This window comes from Phodopus roborovskii, unplaced genomic scaffold (genome assembly GCF_943737965.1).
Source record: "Phodopus roborovskii unplaced genomic scaffold, PHOROB, whole genome shotgun sequence".
Classification (NCBI taxonomy): Eukaryota; Metazoa; Chordata; class Mammalia; order Rodentia; family Cricetidae; genus Phodopus; species Phodopus roborovskii.
In genome coordinates, this window is record NW_026126563.1 from 24,381,745 (window position 1) to 24,406,767 (window position 25,023).

At 38.3% G+C, this 25,023-nt stretch overlaps 1 protein-coding gene across 1 annotated transcript in view; it reads left to right on the forward strand.

The window, feature by feature from the left end:
* The window catches only part of Kiaa1328 (KIAA1328 ortholog), a 242,815-nt gene that overhangs the window by 25,382 nt on the left and 192,410 nt on the right, over nucleotides 1-25,023 (forward strand). The window contains 1 exon segment of the mRNA XM_051202092.1: nucleotides 9,587-9,702. Coding sequence (XP_051058049.1) covers nucleotides 9,587-9,702 — 116 coding nt within the window.

Sequence of the window (25,023 nt, forward strand, 5' to 3'; positions counted from 1 at the left end):
CAAGAATAGGAACTGGAAAGAAAAGGGAAGTACTTATGCCTAACTCTGAGGTTGAACACATAATTGCATATGCAGTGATAAAATATTCTGCTTGAATGTGAAGTGGTGTGTCTAGGGGGTCTATAAGAATTTCTAACTCTTTTTTTCTTTTCTTTTTAAGATTATTACACAGCTACATCATTTATTCCTTTTTTCCTTCCTTCAAACCTTCCCACATATCCTTCCTTGTTCTCTTTAAAATTCATGGCCTCTTAGTTTTCATTGTTGTTTTGTGCTTATGTGTATGTATACATATATATCCCTGCTCAGTCTGTACAATGTTTTTCTGCACATTTTAAGGGTTGACCATTTGTTATTGGATAACCAATTGGTGTGCTCTTGTCTGGTTAAGACTATTTCTCACACTCTCAGCATTCCTTAGTTGCCTATAGTTCTTTGTGTAGGTCTCAGGCCTCACAGATATTCCTTGTCCACTTTGGTACGTCTATTGTTGTTGTCCTTGTGCAGTTCAAGTTTAGGCAGTCATGTTTGATGAGAATTTATGGGTCTAGCCTCATATATTACTTGGAGTCACATTTTCATGGCAAACTCATACTCCTCTGTCTCTTATACTCTTTGTGCTCCTTCTTCTACAACATTCCCTGAGGTTTAGCTGTGGCTATATCTACTGGGACTGGGCTCCACAACCCTGCTTTTTGATTGAGTGTGATTTTATGTAATGGTCTCTGTATATTGCAAAGAAAAATTTCCTTGGTAAGGGGTAAGAACTATATTTATTTGTGTGGATAAGGACAAATATTTAGAGTTTAATTAGGAATTGTGCTAGTTTAGTAAAATGGTTAATTGTAAGTTCTCTCTCCCCAAAATCGATGCCTTCACTAGCCCTGGGTAGTTGGATAGAATTCCAATGCCAAGCATGATTTCTTTCTTGTTGAGTGTGTCTTAAATTCAGTTAGAGAGCCATTGGTTATACTCAGAGTGTGTTTGCCAGTACTGCACTCGTAGGGTTGTCATGGCATGTGCTTGTTGATGTGGTTCATGGTGCCATAGCTGAGTAGGCTGTTGGTTGCTTCCCTCCTTTGGAAGCTTGCACAGCACCTTTTAGTTCCATGAAAGCTGATTCTCAAGGATGGGGCTTTCAGATCAGTTCCAGCTCAGAGGCCTCCAAGTCCTGTGTCTGAAGTGCATGATGTCCTCAGCAATAGGGATCAAACTTCCACCTCTGGGAGGCAATCAAGGACACTAGCAATAGCTTGTATTTTGGGGGGAATTTCTTGGACAACCTTGACCAACCTGCTACTTAAAAGGGGGATTCTCATGCTTGGTGTTAAGTTTTTGTTAGGTAATCTTGGCTCTTAGAGGGAGCATTGTCAGCCCAGATGAGAAATTTTCTTTTAAACTGCACATGTATACTTATACACACTTACATATATTATAGGGTTTTGTTTTTAGGTGTTTTTAGGTAAGCAGTTAATGGTATGATTTATTCTGACTATTTTTAGACATCCTTATTGTTATTTTACCCTTCTCAATTCTTCTGTATTTATCTCTCATTCCTCTCTGATTAGGGAACCCCCATCCCAACTTCTCTAATCAGACCACTTATGCACTGCTATTGCCCTTTCTATTACTCCTCACCTCACCCTGGCAATGGTGCCTTAATTTTACTAGTTTCTGCAGTTACTCCAAGATATGTACTGATGTCTGAAGATTTGGAGCTAGGAGCTTCAGATGTGAGAGAACATGTGTTACTTGTATTTCTGAATCTGGATGACTCTTTCATATATAACTCTTTCAATTTTCAATTATTTACCTGCAAAGTTCATGATTTTATTTTTCTTTACAGCCTAATATTATTCCATAGTTTCTTTGTAACACATTGTCATTATCCATTCATCAGTTGAAGACATGTAGGTTATTTCCATTTCATAGCTATTGTGACTAAGGCAGCAACGGACATGTTTGAGCAAGTATCTGTGGAGTATGATGTCAAGTGCTTTGGGCATATGCCAAGGAATGGCATAGTCATGTCATACGGCAGATTTATTTTCAGCTTTTAGAATTCTCCACACGGATTTCCATATTGGCTGTATGTTTGTATCTCCACCAACAGTGAGTGAGGGTCCCCTTTTCCCTGCAACCTCTCCAGCATTTGTTGCCATTTGTTGCACTGATCTTTGCCATTCTGACAGCAATAAGGATGAAAAATCAAACTTGTTCTGATTTGCGGTTTCCTAATTTATAGGGATGATGATGGAATTTTTGTGATGTTTTGTAACTTTTTAAATTTTTTTTTCTTATTTTGAAAACTTAGTTCAGGTCCCAGGCCTGTTTTTCAAATGGGTCATTTGTTTATATGACTGTTTTGGTTCCTTTCTTTCTTCCTTCCTTCCTTTCTTTCTTTCTTTCTTTCTTTTTTTTTTTTTTGAGCTTTCTTTTGAGCTTGTTTTTTCTGTGTTCAGATATTATTTTCTGTCATATGTATAGCTGGCAAAGATTTGCTTCCATTCTACAGGCTTCTTCTTTACTGGAGTTGATTGTTTCTTTAGCTTTGCAGAAGCTTTTGAGTTTCACAAAGGCCCCCATTTGTCGTTTGTTGGCCTTAATTCTTGGGGAAACTATTTAGGGAGTCCTTTCTTATCCTTATATCATGTAGAGTTTTGTCTAATGTTTTCTACTAGTAGTTTTGGTGTTTCAGGTTTCAGATTTAGGTCTTTGATCCATTTGGAGTTGGTACTGTTCTAATCTCTTTTGTCTGAATGTGGACATTCAGTTTTCCGTGTATCACCATTTGTTCAAGATGCTGTCTTTTCTTCAGCTTAGGATTTTCATGTCTCTGTCATATGTCTGAAGTTATGAGTACTCACTTGTAACTTCTATTTTGTTCCAATGGTCTACATCTCTGTCATTGTGCCACTACTTAATAGTTTTTATTAGTATAGCTCAATAATATGTTTTAGATCTGGAATGCTAATCCGTCAGCATTGTTCTTTTTGTTTAGGATTGTTTTTGATATATGGGGTCTCTTGTGGTTTCATATGAATTTTAGGGTAGCTTTTTATTTTTATTTTTTTTTGTGTGTGTGTGAGAAGAATGAGATGGGGATTTTAATTGGAATTTCATTGGACCTGTAAATATATTTTAATCAAATGCTCACTGACACAATATTAATTGTACCAATCCAGGAGTCTGGATATCTTTCTATTTTCTAGTATCTTTCTCTACATATTTCTTCAGATACTTTAAGTTTTCATTGTAGAGGTCCTTTACTACCTTCCTTGGTTAGGCTTACTCCATTTTTTATTTTCTTTGAGGGTATTGTAAGTAGGAGTGTGTCCACAATATTTCTGTATATATTGGTTGTATAGAAAAACTATTACTTTGTGCAAATTGACTCTGTATCTTGTCACACTGTTGAATTTGTTTATTGTTTCTCAAAGTTTTCTGATAGAATTCTTGGGGTCACCAACGTATATTATCATGTCATCTTCTAATAGAGATAGTTTGACTTCTTTTTTCCCCTATTGTGTCCCTTTAATTTCCTCCTTTTGTCTTATTGCACCAGCTAGTGTTTTGAACCAGTGTGGCAAAGGAGTAAGAATAGTGGACATCCTTTTCTTATTTCTGACTTCAGTGGAATTGCTTCAAGATTTTCACTATTTAAGAACATGTTGGCTGTGAGTTTCTCATACAGCTCTTATTATCTTGAGATATATTCTGGCTAGCTTTACAGTCTCTAGAACTTGATCATTAATGCATGCTGGATTTGGTCAAAGGGTTTTTCTATATCTATTGAAATAATCATTTGATTTTTATTTTTTAGTCCATTTATATGTTTTATTAAATTTATTGACCTGCAAATATTGACCTATCCCTGCATTTGAGCAATAAAGCAAACTTGGTCATGATGGATAATCTTTTTGTATTTCTATGTACTGTTTATAAGTGTTTTAATGGACTGGACATTTTTGAGTCTGTATTCATCAGGGATATTGACTTACAGTTTTATGTTGTTATGCCTATGCCTGGTTTTGGAATTAGAATGATACTAGTTTTATAGAAGGAATTTGGGGCTGTACATTATGCTGCTGCTTCTTCTTCTTCTTCTTCTTCTTCTTCTTCTTCTTCTTCTTCTTCTTCTTCTTCTTCTTCCTTTTCCTCTTCCTCTTCCTCTTCTTCTTCTTTTTTTGAATAGTTTACATAGTATTGACCTTGGATCTTCCCTGAAAGTAGTAGAATTCTGCTGTGAATCCATTTGATCCTGGAGTTTTTTGTTTGTATTTTTTTTTGTTTTGTTTCTGAATGCTTTTTATTATGATTTTAATGTCCTTCTTTGTTATGAGTCTGTTTAGGTTGTTGAGTTCTTCCTGGTTTGATTTTGGTGGTTTTTCTGAATCTAGAAATTCATCCATTTTGTTTATGATTTACATATGTGGTGGTTTGAATGAAAATGGCTCACATAGTTCCATTGAGAGTGGTAGTATTAGGAAGTATGGCCTTTTTGGAGTGTGTGGCCTGGGGGTGGGCTCAAACCAGGCCTAGTGTCACTTTCTCTTCCTGCTACCTGTGGATCCAGGTGTAGCACTCTTCAGCCACCTCTCCAGGACCATGTGTGCCTACATGCTGTCATGCTCGCCACCTTGATGATAATGGACTAAACCTCTGAAATGTAAGTTGTAACATGAAATAATTAAAGACCCAGAGTCTGATATTTGGGTTCAGGCTTCAAGCAGAATATCAGAAAAGCAAAGCAGCTGGCCACTAGCTTCTTATCTCTACCCAGGCTGAATGGGTTGGTCCTGTTTCCATGAACTCTCACTAATCCTCAGGCTGTGTAACCTTTTCTCAGCTTGGCTGGAGAATGAATGCCTCTCTGATTTCTTTTGTTCTATTTCTAATATGAATAGAGAAAGTTGGGGCAAAAGAGAGGATTATGAGCTGGTGATATTGTCTGTGGAATTTTTGCAAATCACTTTCATTATGTTTTGGTATGTCCTCTGTATCCTTAGTCTCTCCTGGACTTTTATCCTGAAAGCATGTTGGATTTTATCAAAGCCTCTTCATCTAATGAGATGATTATGTAGTTTTTCTTGAGTTTGTTCAGTGTGTTCTATTCCATTTTTCAATTTATTTATTTTTCTCTCTTTTTTAAAATTTAAATTAGAGACTATCTTGTTTTACCTATCAATCTCAGTTCGCTCTCCCTCCCATCCTCCCATGTCCCCCACTGACCTCCCATCCCATACCTTTTCTTCTCCCCAGGGAGGGTGAGGTCTTCCATGGGGGATCATCAAAGTCTGTCACATCATTTGCAGCAGGGCCTAGGCCCTCCCCCATGTGTCTAGGCTGAGAGAGTTTCCCTGTATGTGGAATAGGCTCCCAAAGTTCATTTGTGCACTAGAGATACCATTTATCAATTTATGTAGGTTGGACCATCTATGCATCTCTAGGATTAAGTCTACTTGGTCATGGTAGGTAATCTTTTAATGTATTTTTGTATTCAGTTTGCAAGTATTTTGAGAAATTTTGGGTTTATGTTCATAAGGAAAAATGGACTGTAACTTGCTTTCTTTGTTGAGTAATTGTTGCCTCATCAAAAGAATTAGGCCATGATCCTTCAATTTCTATTTTGTGGAATAATTTGAGGGGTACTGATGCTTATTCGTCTTTGAAGGTCTGGTTGAGTTCTATGTTGAAACCATCTGGCCCTGGGCTGTTTTGGGTTGGGAAATTTTTAGTTGCTGCTTCTGTATTACTAGTGTTATAGATATGTTTAAATTGTCTGATCTTGATTTAACTTTGGCAAGTGGTATGTATCAAGAAAATTATCCATTTCTTTTAAATTTCCTAGTTAGGAGGAATATTGATTTTTAAAGTATCTCCTTATGACTCTAGGGATTTCCTTGGTGTCTATTATGATGGCCCCTTTTTGTCTCTAACTTTATTAATTTGAATCTTCTATTCCTTTCTGTTTAGTTTGTTAAGGGTTAATTAAGCAAGCTTAATGATTTTCTCGAAGGACCATATCTTTGATTCTTTACAATTTTTTGTTTCTATTTTATTGATTTCACCCCTGAGTTTTATTATTTCTTTCCATCTACTCCTTTTAGATGTTATTTTGTTGTTGTTGTTGTTCTAGAGCTTTCAGATGCGTTATTAAGTTGCTAATATGAGATCACTCCAATATTTTTAATGTGGGCACTTAGTGCTTTGAACTTACCTCAGACCTTCCTTCATGTGTCCCAGAGGTTTGAATTTGTTGTATTTTCATTTTAATTCAATCTGAAAAAAAAATTTAATTTCCTTCTTAATTTCTGTCTTGACACATTTTCAACTCAGCAGTGAGTTGTTTAGTTTCCATGAGTCTGTATACTTTCTGTTGTTGTTGGTATCCAGCTTTAATCTATAATGGTTATTCAGTTTTCTTCTGTGTTGAGATTTGCTTTGTGTCCAAGTGTATGGTCAGTTTTGTAGAAAGTTCCATGATTTTCAGAGAAGAAGGTATCTTCTTTTGTGTTTGGGTGAAATATTCTGTAAATATCTATCATGTCTATTTGTTTTATAGCATCAGTTATCTCCATTTCCCTGTTTATTTTTGGTCTGGACGGCCTGTCCATTAATGAGAGTGGGTTATTAAAAGTTACCCTCTATCCTGCTGTGAGGGTCAATATGTGATTTAGCTGTAGTAGTGTTTCTTTTATGAACTTGTGTGCCTTAGTGTTTAGTGTATAAATGTTTAGAATTGTACTTACCTGTTGGTGGATTTTTTCCCTTGATGAATATGTATTATCTTTCCCTATCTCTTCTAAATAGATTTACCTTAATGTTTTGCCAGATATTAAAATGGCAAGTGCTACTTGCTTCTTGGTTCTATGTTTTTGAATATATTTTTCCATTCTGTCATTCTAAGGTGATGTGTGTGTTTGATGGTAAGGGTTTTTTTTTTTTTTTTTTTTTTTTTTTCTGGATGAAGGAAAAGGATGGCTCTTGTTTCCAAATTCAGTATCTTTTACTGGGGAATTGAGACCCTTGATGTTGAGAATCATAAGAAGTATTTGTTAATTTTCATCATTTTGTTGTGGGGTGTGTGTGTGTGTGTGTGTGTGTGTGTGTGTGTGTTCTCTTGCTTGTATGATATTATTTTCTTGACTATGGAAATTTTCAGGTGCAAGTTTTACTTCTACTTTATGAAGTGATGGATTTGAATATACATATTTCTTAAATATATACATCCTACTTAAATTTGGTTTTATCATGGAATGTCTTTCTTTTTCCATCTATTATGTTTGCAAATTTTGTGGGTATAGTTGTCTGGACTGGTATCTGTGGTCTCAGAGTTTGTAGAACATCTGTCCAGGCTCTTCTGGCTTTTAGAGTCTCTATTGAGAAGTCAGGTGTTATTCTAATAGATCTGCTTTTATAAGTTACTTGTTTTTTCCTCTCCTGCTTTCAGTGTTTTTTTTTTTTGTTGTTGTTGTTGTTTTTGTTTTGTTTTTTTTTTAATGTTCAGTGTTATTGGGAATGTCTTTTCTGTTCCATTCTATTTGGTGTTCTGTATACTTATACATAGATAGGCACCTCCTCCTTTAGGTCAGGGGAATTTTCTTTTATGATTTTGTTGAAAATGTTTTATGTACCTTTGACATGGGTTTTCTCTCCTTTCTGTATTCATTTTATTTGTAGATTTAGTCTTTTCACAGTGCCCAAGATTGCCTGCGTAATCTGTGTCTGGAATATTTCAGAGTTAACATATTATTTGACTGAAGTATCCATTTCGTTTACTATAGCCTCTATGTCTGAGGTCTGTATTGTCTTGCACTCTGTTAGTGAGGCTTACCTCTAAGGTTTTTGATTTACTAATTTTTTTTTCAGTTAGTCTCAATTTGGATTTTCTTTAGTGATTTTGGTTCTACTTTCATGTCTTGAACTGTTGTTTTCACAGACTTAATTATGGGATTTATTTATAGCCTCTTTATGGTTCTTGAACATACTCATAATTGCTGCTTTGCAGTCTTTGTCTTATACTCCAACCTTATTGCATATCTCTGTGCCTACTGTAGTAGACTTTGTGGGTTCTTTCTGTTAGAGGCATGGTCTTAACTCTTGATGTTTGTGTTTTTGCATTAGTGTCTAGACATCTGGAGTTAGGATGACTGTGGTAATTCTAGGTATTTGTCTTAGGGTTTCCATTGTTATGAAACACCGTGACCAAAGCAACTTGGGGAGGAAAGGATTTACTTAGCTTGTACTTCTATATCATTATTCATCACTAAAGGAAGTCAGAACAGGAACCCAAACAGGACAGGAACTATAAAGGAGTAGCTGATGCAGAAGCTATGGAATAGTGGTGCTTATTGGCTTGCTCAGCCTACTTTCTTATAGAACCCCAGGGAAGGCACTGTTCACAGTGGGCTGAGCCCTCCATTGTTAATCACTAATTAAGAAAATGTTCTATGCCTGGGTCTTATGGAAGCATTTTCTCAATTGAGAAACCTCAATTGAGGTTTCCTCCATTCAGGTAATTCTAGCTTGTGTCAAGTTGATGTAATACTAGCCAGCACCACGTTGATATCTCTTCTTGGCTTTGCTCCATGGATGTTTCTTTCTTTGGTTTCTGTTGTGCTCTCTGGATATTAGGAAAGTGTGTTGCCTGGTAGAGAGTGCTGCATGTCAGTGGGTGGAAGATAAATACAGATGTATGCTAGGAGAAAAGGCTGTGAGGGGCTTCAGAAAGAACAAATGGAATCCTTTCCACACCAACAGGTGGTGTCTCCAGGAAGTTGGAGGTGTGGTGGGAAAGGGAGATCCTGTTAATAGGTTGTAGCAAGGTAGAGAATAGTCTGGAAAGATGGATGAAAGGTCCAGGATGATCCTGCATCTGAGCTAAGAGTTGGAGTTGAATGCAGTTGGGATGGGAGGGGCAGACCTGTTTGCAGGTTGTTACTGGGCTGAGGAAAATGGAGAGATTGTAATGGAGAACAGGAAGGATGTTGTGACTCCCCTGCCTGAGTCCCTGTCTGGTGTCACTGATATTCCCAGGTAGAAAGTATTTCTGGGTATCTGGACCTAACTCAAAGGGTTGGGGATGAATTAGAAGGGAGGGCTTGAAGTGGTCCACAGGAAGAAGAAAAGCTGGGTCCACATCAGTGCTCTGCAGTTTCCAGGGGATGGAGACAGGGTGGAAGGACAGGCCCTTGCAAGCAGGCCACTACAGGGCTGGGAGTGAGACTGGAGACATTGTAATAGAGGACAAGAGGACAGGCTAGTTGTTCCCTCCATTTAGATTATTGCTTTCTTGACTAACCTATTGCCTACTCTAAAGTGAGATGGAGGGTGAGGTCTTACACTGCTTCAGTTAAAAATGTAGACCATGAGTTTATGTTTTCTTGTGCGTATCTTTTAAAATGTGGAGCATAAATGCTGCAAAGTTGAAGACTTTTTATGAAAGAGTAAATTAAAAATCCAGAACCTCCCTAAGAACCGTGTGTCAGAAATGTAGTTTGGGTGGATGGACTCAAGCGGTAGGGATGTGGCTTTACTCTGGGGACTGTGCATTTTCCCCTTCACTTTCTGGTATTTCTCTTAGAGTAAGTGAAGAAAAGGAAGTGACAGAGGAGCGACTGAAAACTGAGCAGGAGTCCTTTGAGAAGAAGATCCGGCAGTTGGAAGAGCAGAATGAACTGATCATCAAAGAAAGGGAAGATATCCTTTTGAGGCTTACTTTCATTTTTGTGTTCAGCAAGTTTGGCTCTTGTGTGAAGAAACTGTAAACTCCAGAGAAATAATTGTTCTGATTTATAACAGGGAATAAATCTGCATGTGCTGCCTTTTCTAGGCAATCAGAAAGACACTTAGCAGCATGTGCTGTTGCTTCCTGTGTGCTTGATAAGGCCACCCAGCTGTTCTGCTGCTGTTACTACTCTGTGAAGCACAGATTTGTCAAGTAAAACAGACAATATGAAATTTGGGCTTTACCACAAAATGTTGGGTCTTCATTAAATTGCCCCACTGCTATAATGGGGCCTTAACTTCCTCATATTTAGATTTCTTTCTAGGTAAAGATTAAACAGCTCAAAGGAATCCTATTCTGTTATAAATAATGGGATGAAAAAATTATCTAGAAACCAGAACAACTTATAGAATATATAGCTGTTGTTGATAAATGCTTACACTACAGTGTAAAACCAATAGGCAATAGTCATAAAGCAGAGAACTTTGCAGTTTAAAGTTGGAAGTGTGTGTGTGTGTGTGTGTGTACATATACCTATGTGCATTGTTTGTAAAAAATAAACATATTTTTAAGATTTACTTTCCGTTTACATTATAAGTATGTGTGTGGGGCTTCGTGTGTGTGAGAGGAGGTACCCATGGAGGCTGGAGAAGGGGTTCCCCTGGAGCTGCAGTTACAGTTGTTTGTTAGGCCCCCCCCCAATATTGCTCCAGTACAAATTTATTTAAATGTGAGGGTTTTACTTAGAGGGATATGTAAATTAAAGTCACCATACATATGGATTTGTTTCAGTTAGGTAGAATCACATGACATAGATCAAAGAGAGAGGCAGCTGTCCCTAAACAGAGAATGGTAGATCTTTGAATGCTTAAAAGAACCATTGTCCTTACTGGCAGTGTCATTACTAATTTGGTGGTTATTGTTTCGAAGATTCTGCAAGTGACAGACATACTCTCATATTGACAATAATCATGCATTTAAAAATATTAGAGAAATCTGATCATAAAGAAAAATTAGCTTAAAAACCATGAAACTGTAACTATAAAAAATGAGTTCTGAACTGGTTTTTCACATAGTGGAAGTATATAGGAGAAAATTAATACACTTAGAATTTTTACATTTGATTTGCAGAGTAGAACATTAATAAGACTTATTGACTCTACCATAGTAAATTTTAAAGCTTTTTTCCATTCTCTTTCTCTGTGTGTGTTCTTCTGACTCTGTCTCTCTGTCTCTGTCTCTATGCCTCTGACTCTTTTTCTGTCTCTTTCTGACTCTGTCTCTGCTATCTGTCTGCCTCACCATCCCTCCCTGGATAATCATGTTGGACCTCTTCTGGCTTGTTTTGACTTCATTTTTTCCAAGAATGTCAGCCCTCAAGACAGAGACCATGTTCTGCTGGTTTTCTCTCCATGTCAGAGAAATTCTTATTACACATTTTGGATAGCACTTTCAAAAAATGGTTTAGAAATCCAATGACATTTTCGTTTAAAGGGTCTGTTTTTCACATAATAAGAACTGGAGAGATATGGCCTCTTGTATTGATTTGTGGGTGTAAAGTTAGCAGTATAGGCTACAGTCCTAGCTTCTAATGGCTGCTCCCATTCAAAGGACCCGATTTGAATTAGGGTGTGAAGAAAGGGCAACTGTAAAGTACTCTCCATTTAAAAAGAAAATAAAAGAACTTTTCGGGATGTCCTCACACCCATCACCTGATAGTCTTTTATGATATTATTGATGTTATGTGGCTTTGGTACCACACAAAAGAATCTGAGAAAGTGAATCACACAGCTTGTCTGACTTGGACAGTTTTGCAAGCATTTAGGGAGGAGAGTGAAGTTAGCCTCCAACTCTGGTAGCAAAATTGGGGGATATAGAATTCACTTTCTATAGGAAGAATGGAAGAAATATTTTGACAAAAAGATGCATCAGCGTAAGTTGAGGGAAGACAGTAAGAGAGATTGGTATTAGAATATTTGAAAGATTGGATAGCCTGAGTAAGTCCTTGTTTCTTTGTATAGTGTTACACTTAAAAAACTTATGTAGCTTTCCAGGAAGGTAGCCTGGGATTTCAGTGGACAAGGACATTAATTCTCTGTGAAGAATGGTGTTTTTAGTGCTGAAGCTATATGCATTCATCATGCTCATGAAGGATTTCTTCTGGAAAGCAAAGTGTTAAGACAGCCTAGGGGTATTGAAGTGGTACAATATTTAGCGTTTCCCATCTTAGCCTAAGACACAGTCTGTTACTTCTGTAGCACATATCAAAAATGATGGCACTAAATCTAGCTGTGTCCCTTATGCATTGTCTGGCTACTTTTGTGCTCTAACTTCCACAAGTAGTTGCAACCAAGACCTTGGAATTCACTTAGTCTAAAATACTCATTATCTAACCCTCTACAGAATCAGGGAAGGACAGACATGAGATCATAGACTTAGAGTTGTTTATATACATTAAGCATTGTATTGGTGTAAGCATTTATTTTGAACTGTGAATGATTGAAGTAAGTGCTAGGCATTAGCAACAATTAAAAATGATTAGTTCATATAATCCCTTTCAGGCATTTTAAATCACAAATGGAAAGTCATGTTTAAAGAAGTTTGTTTTTAAAAAGGGAGAAAGAAATGATACAACAGTGATACTTGGGGTTTTTGTTACAAGTATATTGCACAGGTACAAATCTCCTAATAGAATAAACCTGTCAGAGGTTAATACAGATGACTTCACAGTACATAAAACTCTAAAACTTTGAGACATAAAATGAGCTTGTAATTTAAAACAATATAATTTTAACTACATATGCATTTACCTATCACACATGAATGGTTGAGACTTTTTCATCTATATGAAGTCAGGTAATCTCAATTCATTTTAAAGTTCATTTCTGTGTGTGGCACTATGCGAACAAATTGTAGTTTGGGGTATTTTTTAAAGTATGTTATACCAAATTAGTGTTTTTAAAGGACTAATAACTGATTAACTATACAGACCAATTCCTGGAAAGGAGACTTTTTTTTACGTGTTAGCATAAGGATAGGGCAACATATACATTTCTTATTAAAACAAAGATCTTTGGTAATTTTCAGCCTTTGAACAAAGAAATATTATGCTTTAGGGCACCAGCAGTATAAATCAATATGCCATTTTCAATGCCACATGGTCTCTTGAACCTTATGGAACTTTGCCTGCCTAAGTGTGTGTGTGAAAGAAGAGAGCATCTGACACTCAAAGAGAAATTTAACCAACAGCTCTAATTCTGAAACATGTGTGCATGTGAATATTTTAAGTTTCACTGTATATATTAGTTAGAAAACTTAATATTTGAACTTATGTATTTCTAGAGAATGATTCAGACTGATGGTGTTAGTAAAAGCTTGTAGAAGGAATGTGAAATCTGATGCCTGGTAGCATCACTGTGAACTGAATTGTGAAAGCAGATGTCTGAAGCTCAGTGCATGTTAGAGTAAAGCACTCTTGTTTTCATTGACTGCATGAGAAGGTTACTGAATGATATTCTGTCACCACTCCCCCTGCCTGTGTGTGTGTGTGTGTTTGTATATGTGAGAGTGTGTGTTGCACACTTGCATGCGGTGCATTTGTCCATGCAGATTTGCTCATTTACATCGCCACAGGTAGAGATTAGGTGTTTTACTTAATCACTGTCCGCCTTTATTTTTGAAACAGAGTCTTTTACTGAATCTAGAACTAATTTTGGCTATACAAACTGGCCAGTGAGCTGAGGAATCTGCCTTTTTCCACCCACCCACCACTGGGATTATAGTACATGCTGTTGACAGGCATGCTAGAGATCTGAACTCAGGTTGTAATACCCAGTAAGTAAACACTTTACCAACTGAGCCACTTTCCCAGGACCTGTCACCCATAATCATAAAATTGCAGATTGAATTCAGTACTGCCGCTAATGTTGTACCACTGAGTCATATCTCCACCCTGAAAAGTTACCCTTCCCCAGGCTTTTTGGAATTTGAAAGGTTCTTTCTTTTACTATGTCTGTAAAGAATCTAACCAGGTTCTGTAGTAGACACTGACTAGAAGATGGCATTTCTCTTGTGAGCATGGAGGTGATGATTGTTTGCTTTGTTTTCCATTCCTGTGCCCCTTTCACTAGGATTTATTATATTATGGCTTTATTATATTATACAAGTGCTTGGGAGGCCCCTAATCTCCATGGAAGGGAGCTTGTGTCTTTTGGTTGCTCACTGAAGGAAACCAAACATTTTTGTTGTTAGTGTTTTTGGGGGAGAGTGTTTGTTTATTTGGCTTCTTTTTGCATTTCTGGGTCAGAAACTAAGCACTTTCCCATCTGTTTTTAAATTTTATTCTTTTAAATTTTATACATGTATATAATATATTGTACTCATATCAATTCCCTCATCCCCTTTAATTTCCCTTATGTTTCCAGGATGCATCTTGCTTGATGTTCTCTGTGTGTGTGATGTGTGTGTGTGTGTGTGTGTGTGTGTGAGAGAGAGAGAGAGAGAGAGAGAGAGAGAGAGAGAGAGAGAGAGAGAGAGAGAGAGAGTGAGTAAGAGAGAGAGAGATAGAGATTCAATCTGTTTAGTGCTGCCCATGTACACATGGATATGTGGTTACCCACTGAGATATAGACAACAGTGGTCATCCCATAAATAAAATTGTCTCTCCCCCAGCTCCTCCCCCATCCACAGTGTAGTCATTCTCCCTCGCTGATGGATTTTTAACTGGTTTGTGCAGGTTTTGGGGAAGGTAACCAAGGCTCCTGTGAGTTCATCTGTACAAATCCATGTTCTGTTCAAGGAACAGCATTTCAGAGCATTCCTCCTCAATTCTGCTCTTGTATTTTCCCTACCCACTCTTCCACTACGATCCCTGAACCTTGAATGTGAGGTTGATACAGAGCTGAGAACACTCTCACCTATTTTTGGTTATTTGAACAGCTGTGAGCACCCACATCAAGTGGCTCACAACACTTGTAACTCTAGCTTCAAGGGATCTGACTCCCTCCTCTGGCTTCCATGGGCCTTGCACACACATGCAAAAACTTATACATATAAATAAATAAAATGAATCTGTAAAGAAAATTACTATAGGCACTGTGTTGCTTGAAGCCATTTTGCTTGCTGCATGATGCTGTGTGAATCTGCTACATCTGGTGCCATAATGTTTTTGTATGTTGTCATGGAAGGTCATTGTAAGTTTGAATTAACAACAGACAGAATAATTCTTTCCGTTAATGTTGTGGGGAAATAATCCCACTTCAGGGGAAAAACTTGTTACTTTCATTATTTTCTAAACCATTCACTGCTGAAGATTATTTTGCGGGGGTAGATGTTAGTATTCAGGCATCTGTACTAGCCTGCCTGTGGGGTCCTGACAAGATATGCTTTCAGCTGCTGCCAGTAAGAGCACTACCTGTGCCTTTTCACTCTGTCCCCTTTTAAAGGGCCCTGCCCACACCCCATCCTCCTCCCTCCTGCCCCCACCTCTCTCTCTGCCCCTCTTCCCTCTCTCCTGCTGCTCCTGTCCCCAGAGGCCAGCCACCCCCTCCCCTCTCCCCCTTTTATGGTCCCTTTGCCTAATAAAAAAAAACCCTCTGCTTGAACCCTGTTACATGGTGTCTTTCTCTAGCATGCTGCTTTTCTTTAATTACAATAGGAGGCATATAGCTCAGTGGCAGAGTGCTTGCCTAGTTTATATTTTTTGTTGTGAACCTAGCCTTTAATGACTGAGACATCTCTCCAGCCCAGCTTGCCTAGTTTATACAAGGTCTTAGATTGAATCCTATATAAGTAGATAAGTAAGATTATTATCTCTTATAAGTGTTTAGATACTAATGCTAACTACAGGGTAGGGGAAATTGATATCAAATGTTTGTAGAAAATAAGATATTTTCTTATTAACTTATCTATGTACTTCATTTCATTTGACCCCTTATTGGGTTGTCTGTACACTTGGTTTTTCTGGAACTAATCCAGAGAATAATAACAAGTACTCCTATGTTATCCTGCTCAGCTATGTATGCACTGTCCCTATGAGAGAGTTCTTGAGGCTGCCATATGAATAATAAATCCATACATTCAATCCCATCACATCTTAGAAACTAAAAGTTGTAAGTAGCAAATAGAGCTGCACTGAAAATATTGAAACTAAGAGATGACAGGAAAACTTAAAAACACATAAAAACCGAGGATAGCCAGTAGTCTGGAACTCTGTCCCCCTGGATATAATATACAGACTTTAGTATTAAAGGAAGCAGTTATGTAACAGGTCTTGGGATTCTGAGGCATCAAGATAACTGTTATTTTCTGTTCTTTTTAGTACTTCCATCATTACACATCTCCCATTTGCATGTTCCTGTCATGAATAGAGGGCTTTCTTATCTTTCCTTCTTTGTGACAGCCTGATGAGTTAGGTGAGGCAGATCCTCCAGGTCTGGAGAGGGAACTGGAAGAGCATGTTGAAGAGTCAACCCTACATGCCCACTCTCTCCATTATGCTAAAGTCTTCTAGCATTTGTGAAGCACACAGTATCAGGGACCCTCTGTTGTACTAATTGTTTTCTAGTGAAGCATAACTTCATACAAATGTATACTGTGTATCTATAGTGTTTTGTACCTGAAGTGTTTAAAGTCATATTTAAGTAAGAGAGTACATAGGGAAGCTATGTTGTACAGATTCTTGTGTTTTGACTTGAGTCTCTTTTGTGTTCCAGCCGGCACATTCTGAGCTCATTGCCCTTTTCAGGGTCCCTCGCTGCATTCCTGCATGATTGTAGCGTTCTTGTGTCTGTTCCTACTGTCTCCTGTTCTTTGAGACTGTTCCATCACTGTTGCCAGATTAACCTTTCTTAATTACATCACTTGCTGATTAATACCTTTCTATAGCTTTATATGGTTTAAAAGATCAATTTTTTTTTTTCCAGAACTGGTAATGGAACTCAGAGCCTCAACTGCATTAGACTGTGCTGGACCACTGAGCTGTATCCCTAGACTCATTTTATTCTATTTTTATTTATTATTTTTTCTTATTTTAAATATTAATCTCAGTTCTCCTTCCTCTCTCCCTCCCTCCCTCCCTCTCTCCCTCCCATGTCCCCCGAACCCCCTTCTGTCCCTTTTCCCACCCACTCCACAGGGAGGGTGATGCCTTCCAGGAGGGATCAACAAAATCTGTCAAGTCATTTGGAGTAGGGTCTAAGCCCTCCCTCCTGCCTCTGGGTTAAGGGAGTATCCCTCCCCTCCATGGGGAACATGCTCTGAAAGTCCTTTTGTGCACCAGGGATACATCCTGGTTCCAATGTCAGAAGTCCCTTAGACTGCCCAGGCCTTCAAACTGAGACCCGTGTTCAGGGGATTTGACTTGGTCAGATGCTGTTTTCCCAGCTATCATCCTGGGGATCCATGAGCTCCGGCTTGTTCAGGTCATCTGTCTCTGTGCGTTTCTGTAGCCTGGTCTTGTCCCCATTTTTTTTTTTTTTTTTTATCACTCCTCCCTCTCTACATCTGGATTCCATGGGTTCAGCTCAGGATTTAGCTGTAGGTGTCTGCTTCTGTTTCCATCAGCTACAGGATGAGGGCTCTGTGATGGTAGATAAATTAGTCATCTATCTCATTATCAGGGAAGGGCATTTAAGGAAGCCTTTCCACTCTCAGATTGTTAATTGGGGTCATCTGGACATTTCTCTAGAGTCAGCTTTCTCTTCAATCCTATAATAGCTCCCTCTATTATGGTATCTCTTTTTTGGCTTTTGTCTTTTAGTCCCTGACTCAGTCTTCCTGGTCCCTGTTCTCCTCCCCTTCTCTTTCTTTTTACTCCCTCTCCACTCACTGTCCCCCTTCCTGCTCCCTATATGCTCAGGAGATCTTGTTCCTTTCCCCTTCTGTGAGGGACCTTGTATGAATCTCTTAGGTTCCTCCTGTATCCTAGTTTCTCTGGCGGTGTGAATTGTAGGCTGGTGATCATATCTAAACCCAGACTCATTTTTTTTTTACATCTTTCATTTTTTTTATTTTATATAACAAAGTCCAATTAAATGAAAACAAACATTTATACACAATATTTGGGAATTTGGGCGTCGTTCTTTCCAAACTACTTCCTGCTGGTAAGGGGCGCTGTCTTGGGGCGATTTGAAGAAGATTCAGATATTCTGGCTGTAGTCTGTAGGGCTGTTTTGTCCAGCTGTTTTGAATGTAAGATTAACTTGTACTCTGTTTCAGGCGGTCTGGTGTGATCAAACCACATTAGTCTGGAAGGAATCCACATCTTTTCATTTTCTGTGGAAACAAAAATAGAAATCCTTTTCCCCAGTAACTTGTCCTTCAACTTAAATTTTGGAGTCAAAGCATTTTTTTTTTTTAGTTTAATATATTATTTTACATGTCGATCCCAGTTCCCTCTCCCTCCCTCCCTCCCTCCCCTCCAGCCCTCCCTCCCTCCTTCCCTCCCTTTTACCCTCTCTGCCCTCTCACATGCACTCTAAACACCCTCCCCTCCCATCCCCCCACCCCAATTCCATATGTAGGGGAATGCCATCCAGTTGGGGTCATGTAGATCTGACAGGTCCTGTGAAGTAGGGACTAGGGCTTCTCTCCTGTCTCTAGATTAAGGCAGTTATCCCTCCATGGGGGGGTATGTTTGCAAAGTCCTTTTGTGCACCAGGGATACATCCTGGCTCCACTGTCTGAGGTCTCTTAGACTGCTCAGTCTTTCTGGCTGAGACCCATAATCAGGGGGGCCTGAGTCAGTCCCATGCTGGCTTCCCAGCTATCAGTCTAGTGGCCCTTAGCTCCTCCTTGTTCAGGTAAGCTGTCTCTATGTGCTTCTGCCGCGTGGTCTTGTCCTCTCCATCTGCTTCTGGGTTCTTGTTCGACTCAGTGTTTATGTATGGGTGTTTGCTCCTATTTTCAACAGGCATTAGTTGAGGGCTCCACGGATAAGTTAGTTGTTGATCTCACTCTCCGGGAAGGGTATTTATGATAGCCTTTCCACGGAAGCTGAGATTGTTAGTTGGGAGCAGTCTTGTAGTTCTCTCAACCTTTCTTTGTGTTCAATATTATCTTCAAACCAATCTTTTATCTTCAAACCAATCTTTTATCTTCAAACCCTCTTTTATGTTCTCTCTCTCTGTCTCTGTCTCTCTCTCTTTCCTATCTTCTATTCCTAACCAGGCTCAATCTTCCTGGTCGCACATGTTTTCCTTTCCTCCCCCTTGTTTTCTCCTACTTCTCTCTCCATTGGCTGTCCTCCCCCACTTCACCTGGGCTCTGGGGGACTTGTCCCTTCCCAGTTCTGTGAGGGACTTTATATGAATCTCTTAGAATACACCTTGAATCCTAGTTCATCTGGTGATGTGAATTATAGGCTGGTGATCATTTGATCTAGGTCTAAAATCCATATATGAGTGAGTACATACTGTGTTCCTCTTTTTGTGACTGGGTCTAAACCCAGACTCATTTTAAAAACAACTTTGAAACAGTATTTAGCTAAGCTTTCCCATCTTACACTCACTAATCCAGGAAGGCTTTGAACATGAAATCTGCCTACCTCAGCCTCTTGATTATTTGGCCCAGTTTCAAATGGGTCCTGATTTTGTCATTCAAGTCTGGCATTACTAGTGTCAAATGACACGTGGACTTCCTTTTGATGGCCCCTTATGTAGTTCCTACAGACTACCTGGAAGAGTATTTGATTTTCCCCACTTCCTATAGTTTTCTTCTATTTCTTTTTCTAGAAATCTTTAAAATACTATTCTCAATAAGTTGTATTTACAGTATATGAAGTCATTTAAAATGATGCTCTCTGCCCTAATTTATGTGTATTCCTATTCTTAAGCCAGCTATGCTATGCTTGGAATGGTTCTTGCTTTAGTCGTTTCTAATCTTTTAAATGATACATTTATTGTGTGCATATTTGTATATATACAGTAGTACACATGTGGAAGTCTGTAGACAACTGTCAGGATCAGGTAGGCCTCTCCTTTCATTATGTGGCCCCAGGGATGGAACTTGGTGGTTAGATTTGGTAGCAAGTTTCTTTATTCACTAAGCCATCCTGCTGAATTGAAAACTTGGATCCAAATCTTGGCTTTAATTTTGTCTTTTTTGTACCAGAATGACTAAAGAAAGAAGTTGTGGAACAAATGAATGTATTTGCAATAGCATTTTAGGAAAAATCCAGTTTGCAACAACTTTGTGCTTGTGTAAGGGTGAAAAAATGAAGGCTGTGCGGTAGAGACAGTTTTTGGCTAAACAGGAACCTTTATTTATTTGGAGGAATGATGTCTGGGTTGTTTTAATTTTATTCCTTCCCCCTGTGTTCTGGGCTTTGCATGTTCATTTATTATTTGTTGTTGTAGCATTTGTTGTAGACTAAACTGTGTATTTCCCAAATTTGTCCATTGAGGCTTTAATGCTGGTATGACTATAGCTGAAGATAGGGTTTCTAGGAGACCTTCAGATTAAATGAGATCACAATGGTGGGTGTGTCCTGATCATGTAGAGCTTGAGATCCCAGCTTGCCTTCCCACATAAGGCAACTCATAAGATAGCACATAGGAAACCCAACCTGGATGCTGAGATGTCTGGGCCAGAACTGTGAGAAAATCAACTGTTGCTCAAGCTGCCTCATCTCTAAGACTTAGCTATGGAAGTCTGAGCGAAGTAGGAAAGTATTAAAAAGTACCCCTTTCTCTGGTTGCCATTCCTCAGTATAAGGTAAAAGATACGTGTAGTGTATTTGTTAAAAAAAAAAAAAAAAGTTGTACTTCTAAAACTTTATTATGCTTCCAGGTGTCATTCTCTATTAGATTCTGTATCTTTACTCCCCTGGCTAGATAGTAATACATTTTTTAGACGTAAATTTTTCCTATTACTGTAAGTGTTACAGCTTGGATTGAAAGGCATCCTGGCAATCAGGAGCCAAGGAGTACCACAAAGTCACACCACACACCACACAACAAATCTCACACGAGATTTATTGGGAAGGAAAAGACCAGGAGGGTGGTGGCTGTGTTGGTATCTTGGGCCAGAAACAGCAGAGAACTGAGCAGAAAGCAGGGATTATTTAAGAGTTTCTTGTGGAGGGTGTGGCACTTTTAGGATGAAACTTCCCAGGGTAGAGACTGATAGAATTTCAAGTCCACAATTGGGCTTTTTACTCTGTAGGGTAGGGGAGGGGTCCAGCAGTTAGAATATTCTATGGGTGGAACTTGGCAGTTAGAAGTCCTTATGGGAGGCTTATAATTATTCAGTATTATTTTATGTATGCTTTTACAGATTCTCTGGCTTATTGACTGGGATCATCTTAACAGCTATGGTACACCCTTTTATTATAAATAAGTTTCCATTTCTAGGTTTGGTTTTGCTTTCTTATAATGGCTGAAAAGGTCCAGATATGAGTCTGGAGAACATTTTATTGGTTTACAGTGATAAAAGCTGAAATTGAGATAGTTGTCCTTAGTACTGTTGCTATAGAGTTATATGGCTCTCTTGGATAGGAGGCCATTTCTTTTCAATGTTCACATGTAAATGCAGTAAAGTGACCTTAAAACAAAATGTAGTCTATGTGTATTCTATATTATATAAATAGCTATATATTACTGACTAGGTGGCAGTAGGAAAAACCTTACTCCTTACGCATAGCTGAAGAGGTAGGTATGTCAGAAGAGCCCTTCATGGAAGGCCATATGAAAGGCTTAACAGAATAATGAACTTTATGAACAATTATATTGTAAAATTGATTCACTAGAAGTCTGTTTATTTATGCAAGAATTGTTGGAACTTTCCTAAGTAATTTTATGTGACCCTATATAGATTTGATACAACATACTTAGAACTATCATTTTAAAAAGTCACAGAAATTTGTACAAACATATATGTATTAAGTATTAACCCATTTCTATGTATTTCCACGTGGTCTTACCGAGGAGCTGAGGAATGGCGGTTCTGTTCTCTCCAGACTCTCCATCTTGACTCCTCCTTACTACTTCCTCTTTCCTCCTCGTCTCCTAGTCCCTCCTATCTTCCTTTCCTATTGGCTCACAGTGCTTTATTCATTAACCAGTATGAGAAACATATCTACAGAATGACATCTACCATCATCTCCTCTTTTCTGTCTAAAATAAAGAGAAGGGTTTTAACCTTAGCATAGCATATAGTTACATATAGAACTTTAGACTCACAAAGATAGGATAGATTGATGGGAGAGGTCATTCTGTATGTTTCTCATACTGGTTAATGAATAAAGCACTGTTGGCCAATAGGAAAGGAAGGTAGGAGGGACTAGGAGACAAGGAGGAAATAGGAAAGTAGTAAGGAGGAGTCAAGATGGAGAGTCTGGAGAGAGCTGGACGCCAGCCGCCTCCCCGGTAAGAGAAGGCCATGTAAAGATACATAAAAATGGGTTAATAATTAAAGGCAGAGCTAGCCGATAAGTAACAAGTAACCGGGCCAACAGTATTGTATCAAATACAGAGTCTCTGTGTGTTATTTGGGGCTGGTGGCATGGTAGCAGGACAAGACCGGGCAGCAGGCGGAAAAACCGTACTCGTTACAATAGATGATAAAATATGTCTTTAAATCTTACTAAATGTTAATGAACTAAATATTGTTAACTGTGATTCTTATTTGATAACTGTTGTGTGATATAAAGTCCTATATGTAACTTATCTTTAATCCTAACTAAGGAAAACTATAACCATAACTATTTGTCTTTAACTCCCTCAAAGACCACAGAAGGATAGTATATAAACTCTAGAAATGACAGAGACATCTTGCCTTGTCAGTCACATGAAGTTCTTCTGTAATCTTCCATTTTCAGCCCATAGGCCATAGTGTGTCTGGCAGACTTTTCAGCACAGCAGGAAACTTTAAACTGTCTTCTTTTATTGGCAGTCTGTCAGTCACTTTTCTCTGTGTCCTGCAGATTGTCTGGCAGACTCTTCCATGAAGCAGGAACTCTGTAGCAATGTCCATTTTGAATCAGCAGTCACTTTTCTGTGGGTCCTGTATGTCCAGGTTATACAGCATAAAGTCAAAACAGTCCAGACAAGAGCAGTATCTTGTCCAAATGGCTAGTCTTGCCATATTGGAAATAAACTCCATATGTGGTTCTTCGATGTCCATCTTGCTTTCTGACATAGGTGGTATTGCCAGGAGCAGTTATGTCTCACTGTCAATAAAAACCCTGAACCATTTTAAATGCCATATTCTATAGGTCTTTGAAAGGTTTGAAAAATGCCTATCCATCTCAAATACATGTCTGTATATCTAGAAATCTTAACTAACTTAACTATAATATCTGACTATCATAGGTACTATCTATAATCTGTATTGAATTATACATTACATTTCTAAATGAGCTATATAAACACAATACCTAAACAAAGGGAGAAATATACATGTCACAAAATTGACCTTAAATTGTATCAATAAATGAAAATCCATTCCAAAACAAAGTATTCATATCTATACCATAATTCCCTTTTTACTTTTAAAAAGATATTGGTTGTGATCATTAACCATTTATAACCAAGTTCATTTAAATGAAAACAAACATTTATAAACAATATTTGTGAATTTGGGCGTCGTTCTTTCCAAACTACTTCCTGCTGATAGGGGGCGCTGTCATGGGAATCCTAAGAAGATGCAGAAATCCTGGCTGTAGTCTGCAAGGCTGGCTTGTCCCAACTGTTTTGAATGTTGGATCACCTGGGACGTTGTTTCAGGGGGTCTGGCTTGCTCAAACCACATTTGTCTGGAAGGAATCCACAGCTTTTTATTTTCTGTGGAAACAAAAATAGAAATCCTTTTCCCCAGTAACTTGTCCTTGAACTTAAATTTTGGAGTCAAAGCATTTTTTAAATATATACATTGGATTGATCCAGCATCATTTGTTTTAACAGTTATTTCCTCAGCAGTCAAAAGATACAAAGACAATATAATACCATACAGTATCCAGATTCTCTCTGAGTTTTCCATCTTTATGTGACTTTATTATTACTCTCTTACTTTTTATTTTTTATTTTTGAGACAGGGTTTCTCTGTGTACTTTTTATCTGTCCTGGAATTCACTCTGCATACCAGGTTTACTTTGTAAAAACAGAGATCTGCTTGCCTTTGTCTCCTGAGTGTTGGGACTAAAGGCATGTGCCACAACACCCAACTTCTCACTGTATTTTTACAACCATTTTATTCCTTTTCTCTCCCAAGCCTACATATATTTTAGAACATACTGTAAACCTTTAGAGGTTTTTCTTAATATGAATCTGTCTTTAATGTAAATCTTTATCTTTTTGTAGCCACGAGTCTTTTATCAGTAAACAACAACATTATGAAATGAAAGTCATAGTTGTGTCAGCAGCGGTTTGTCAAAGATGGTGGTGGCTATTTTACTGCCAGCACTGAGAGCTGTGGTCATTGCCTTGGTCTGCGCTGCCATCCAGCAAGCATGCTGCTGGCTTGGAGATGTGGTCACTGCCATTGCCATCTCACATACACACCAATAAACTGTTAGCAGAGTTATTTAAAAGCCTTGCATTTTTTTGCCGCTTATGCTGAGTCAGGAAATTTCCCTTAAAGGGGCAATGTAAATATCTGCTTGTCTCTGGCAGAGTCCAACCAAGAAAAATGCTGCTACCAAGAAACCTTACTTGTCTTTGTTCTTTTGTTTTTAAACCCTTTTTAAAGCTTTTGTTAAATTTTAAGTGGAAGTTCTTATTAGCCACATGGGCGCCATATGTAAAGAATAAGGTTTTCCCTCCAGCCTCCGGTCTTGTCCTGCCACCGCGCCAGCCCCAAATAATACACAGAGACTCTGTATTTGATATTATGCTGTTGGCCAGTTACTTGTTTCTTATTGGCTAGCTCTGTATTAAGTATTAACCCATTTCTATGTATATCCACGTGGTCTTACTGAGAGCTGAGGAATGGCGGTTCTGTTCTCTCCAGACTCTCCATCTTGACTTCTTACTACTTCCTCTTTCCTCCTCATCTCCTAGTCCCTCCTATCTTCTTTTCCTATTGGCCAACAGTGCTTTATTCATTAACCAGTATGAGAAACATATACAGAATGACATTTCCCATCAGCTATGTCTATTTGTCATACCATAGTTTGTAATGATTTTAGATTTGAAGAATATAATGAATGGCTATGTTATTAATCAAGAATAACTTTTTCTTTCTATTCTTAACCTTAGAATAGCCTTCGCAATGCAGATGGTAGTACTCACTTCAGTTATAGATTTTAACAGTAACTTTTGTTTTTTAAAACTTGTGCCCAATATTCAGTGTTTAAG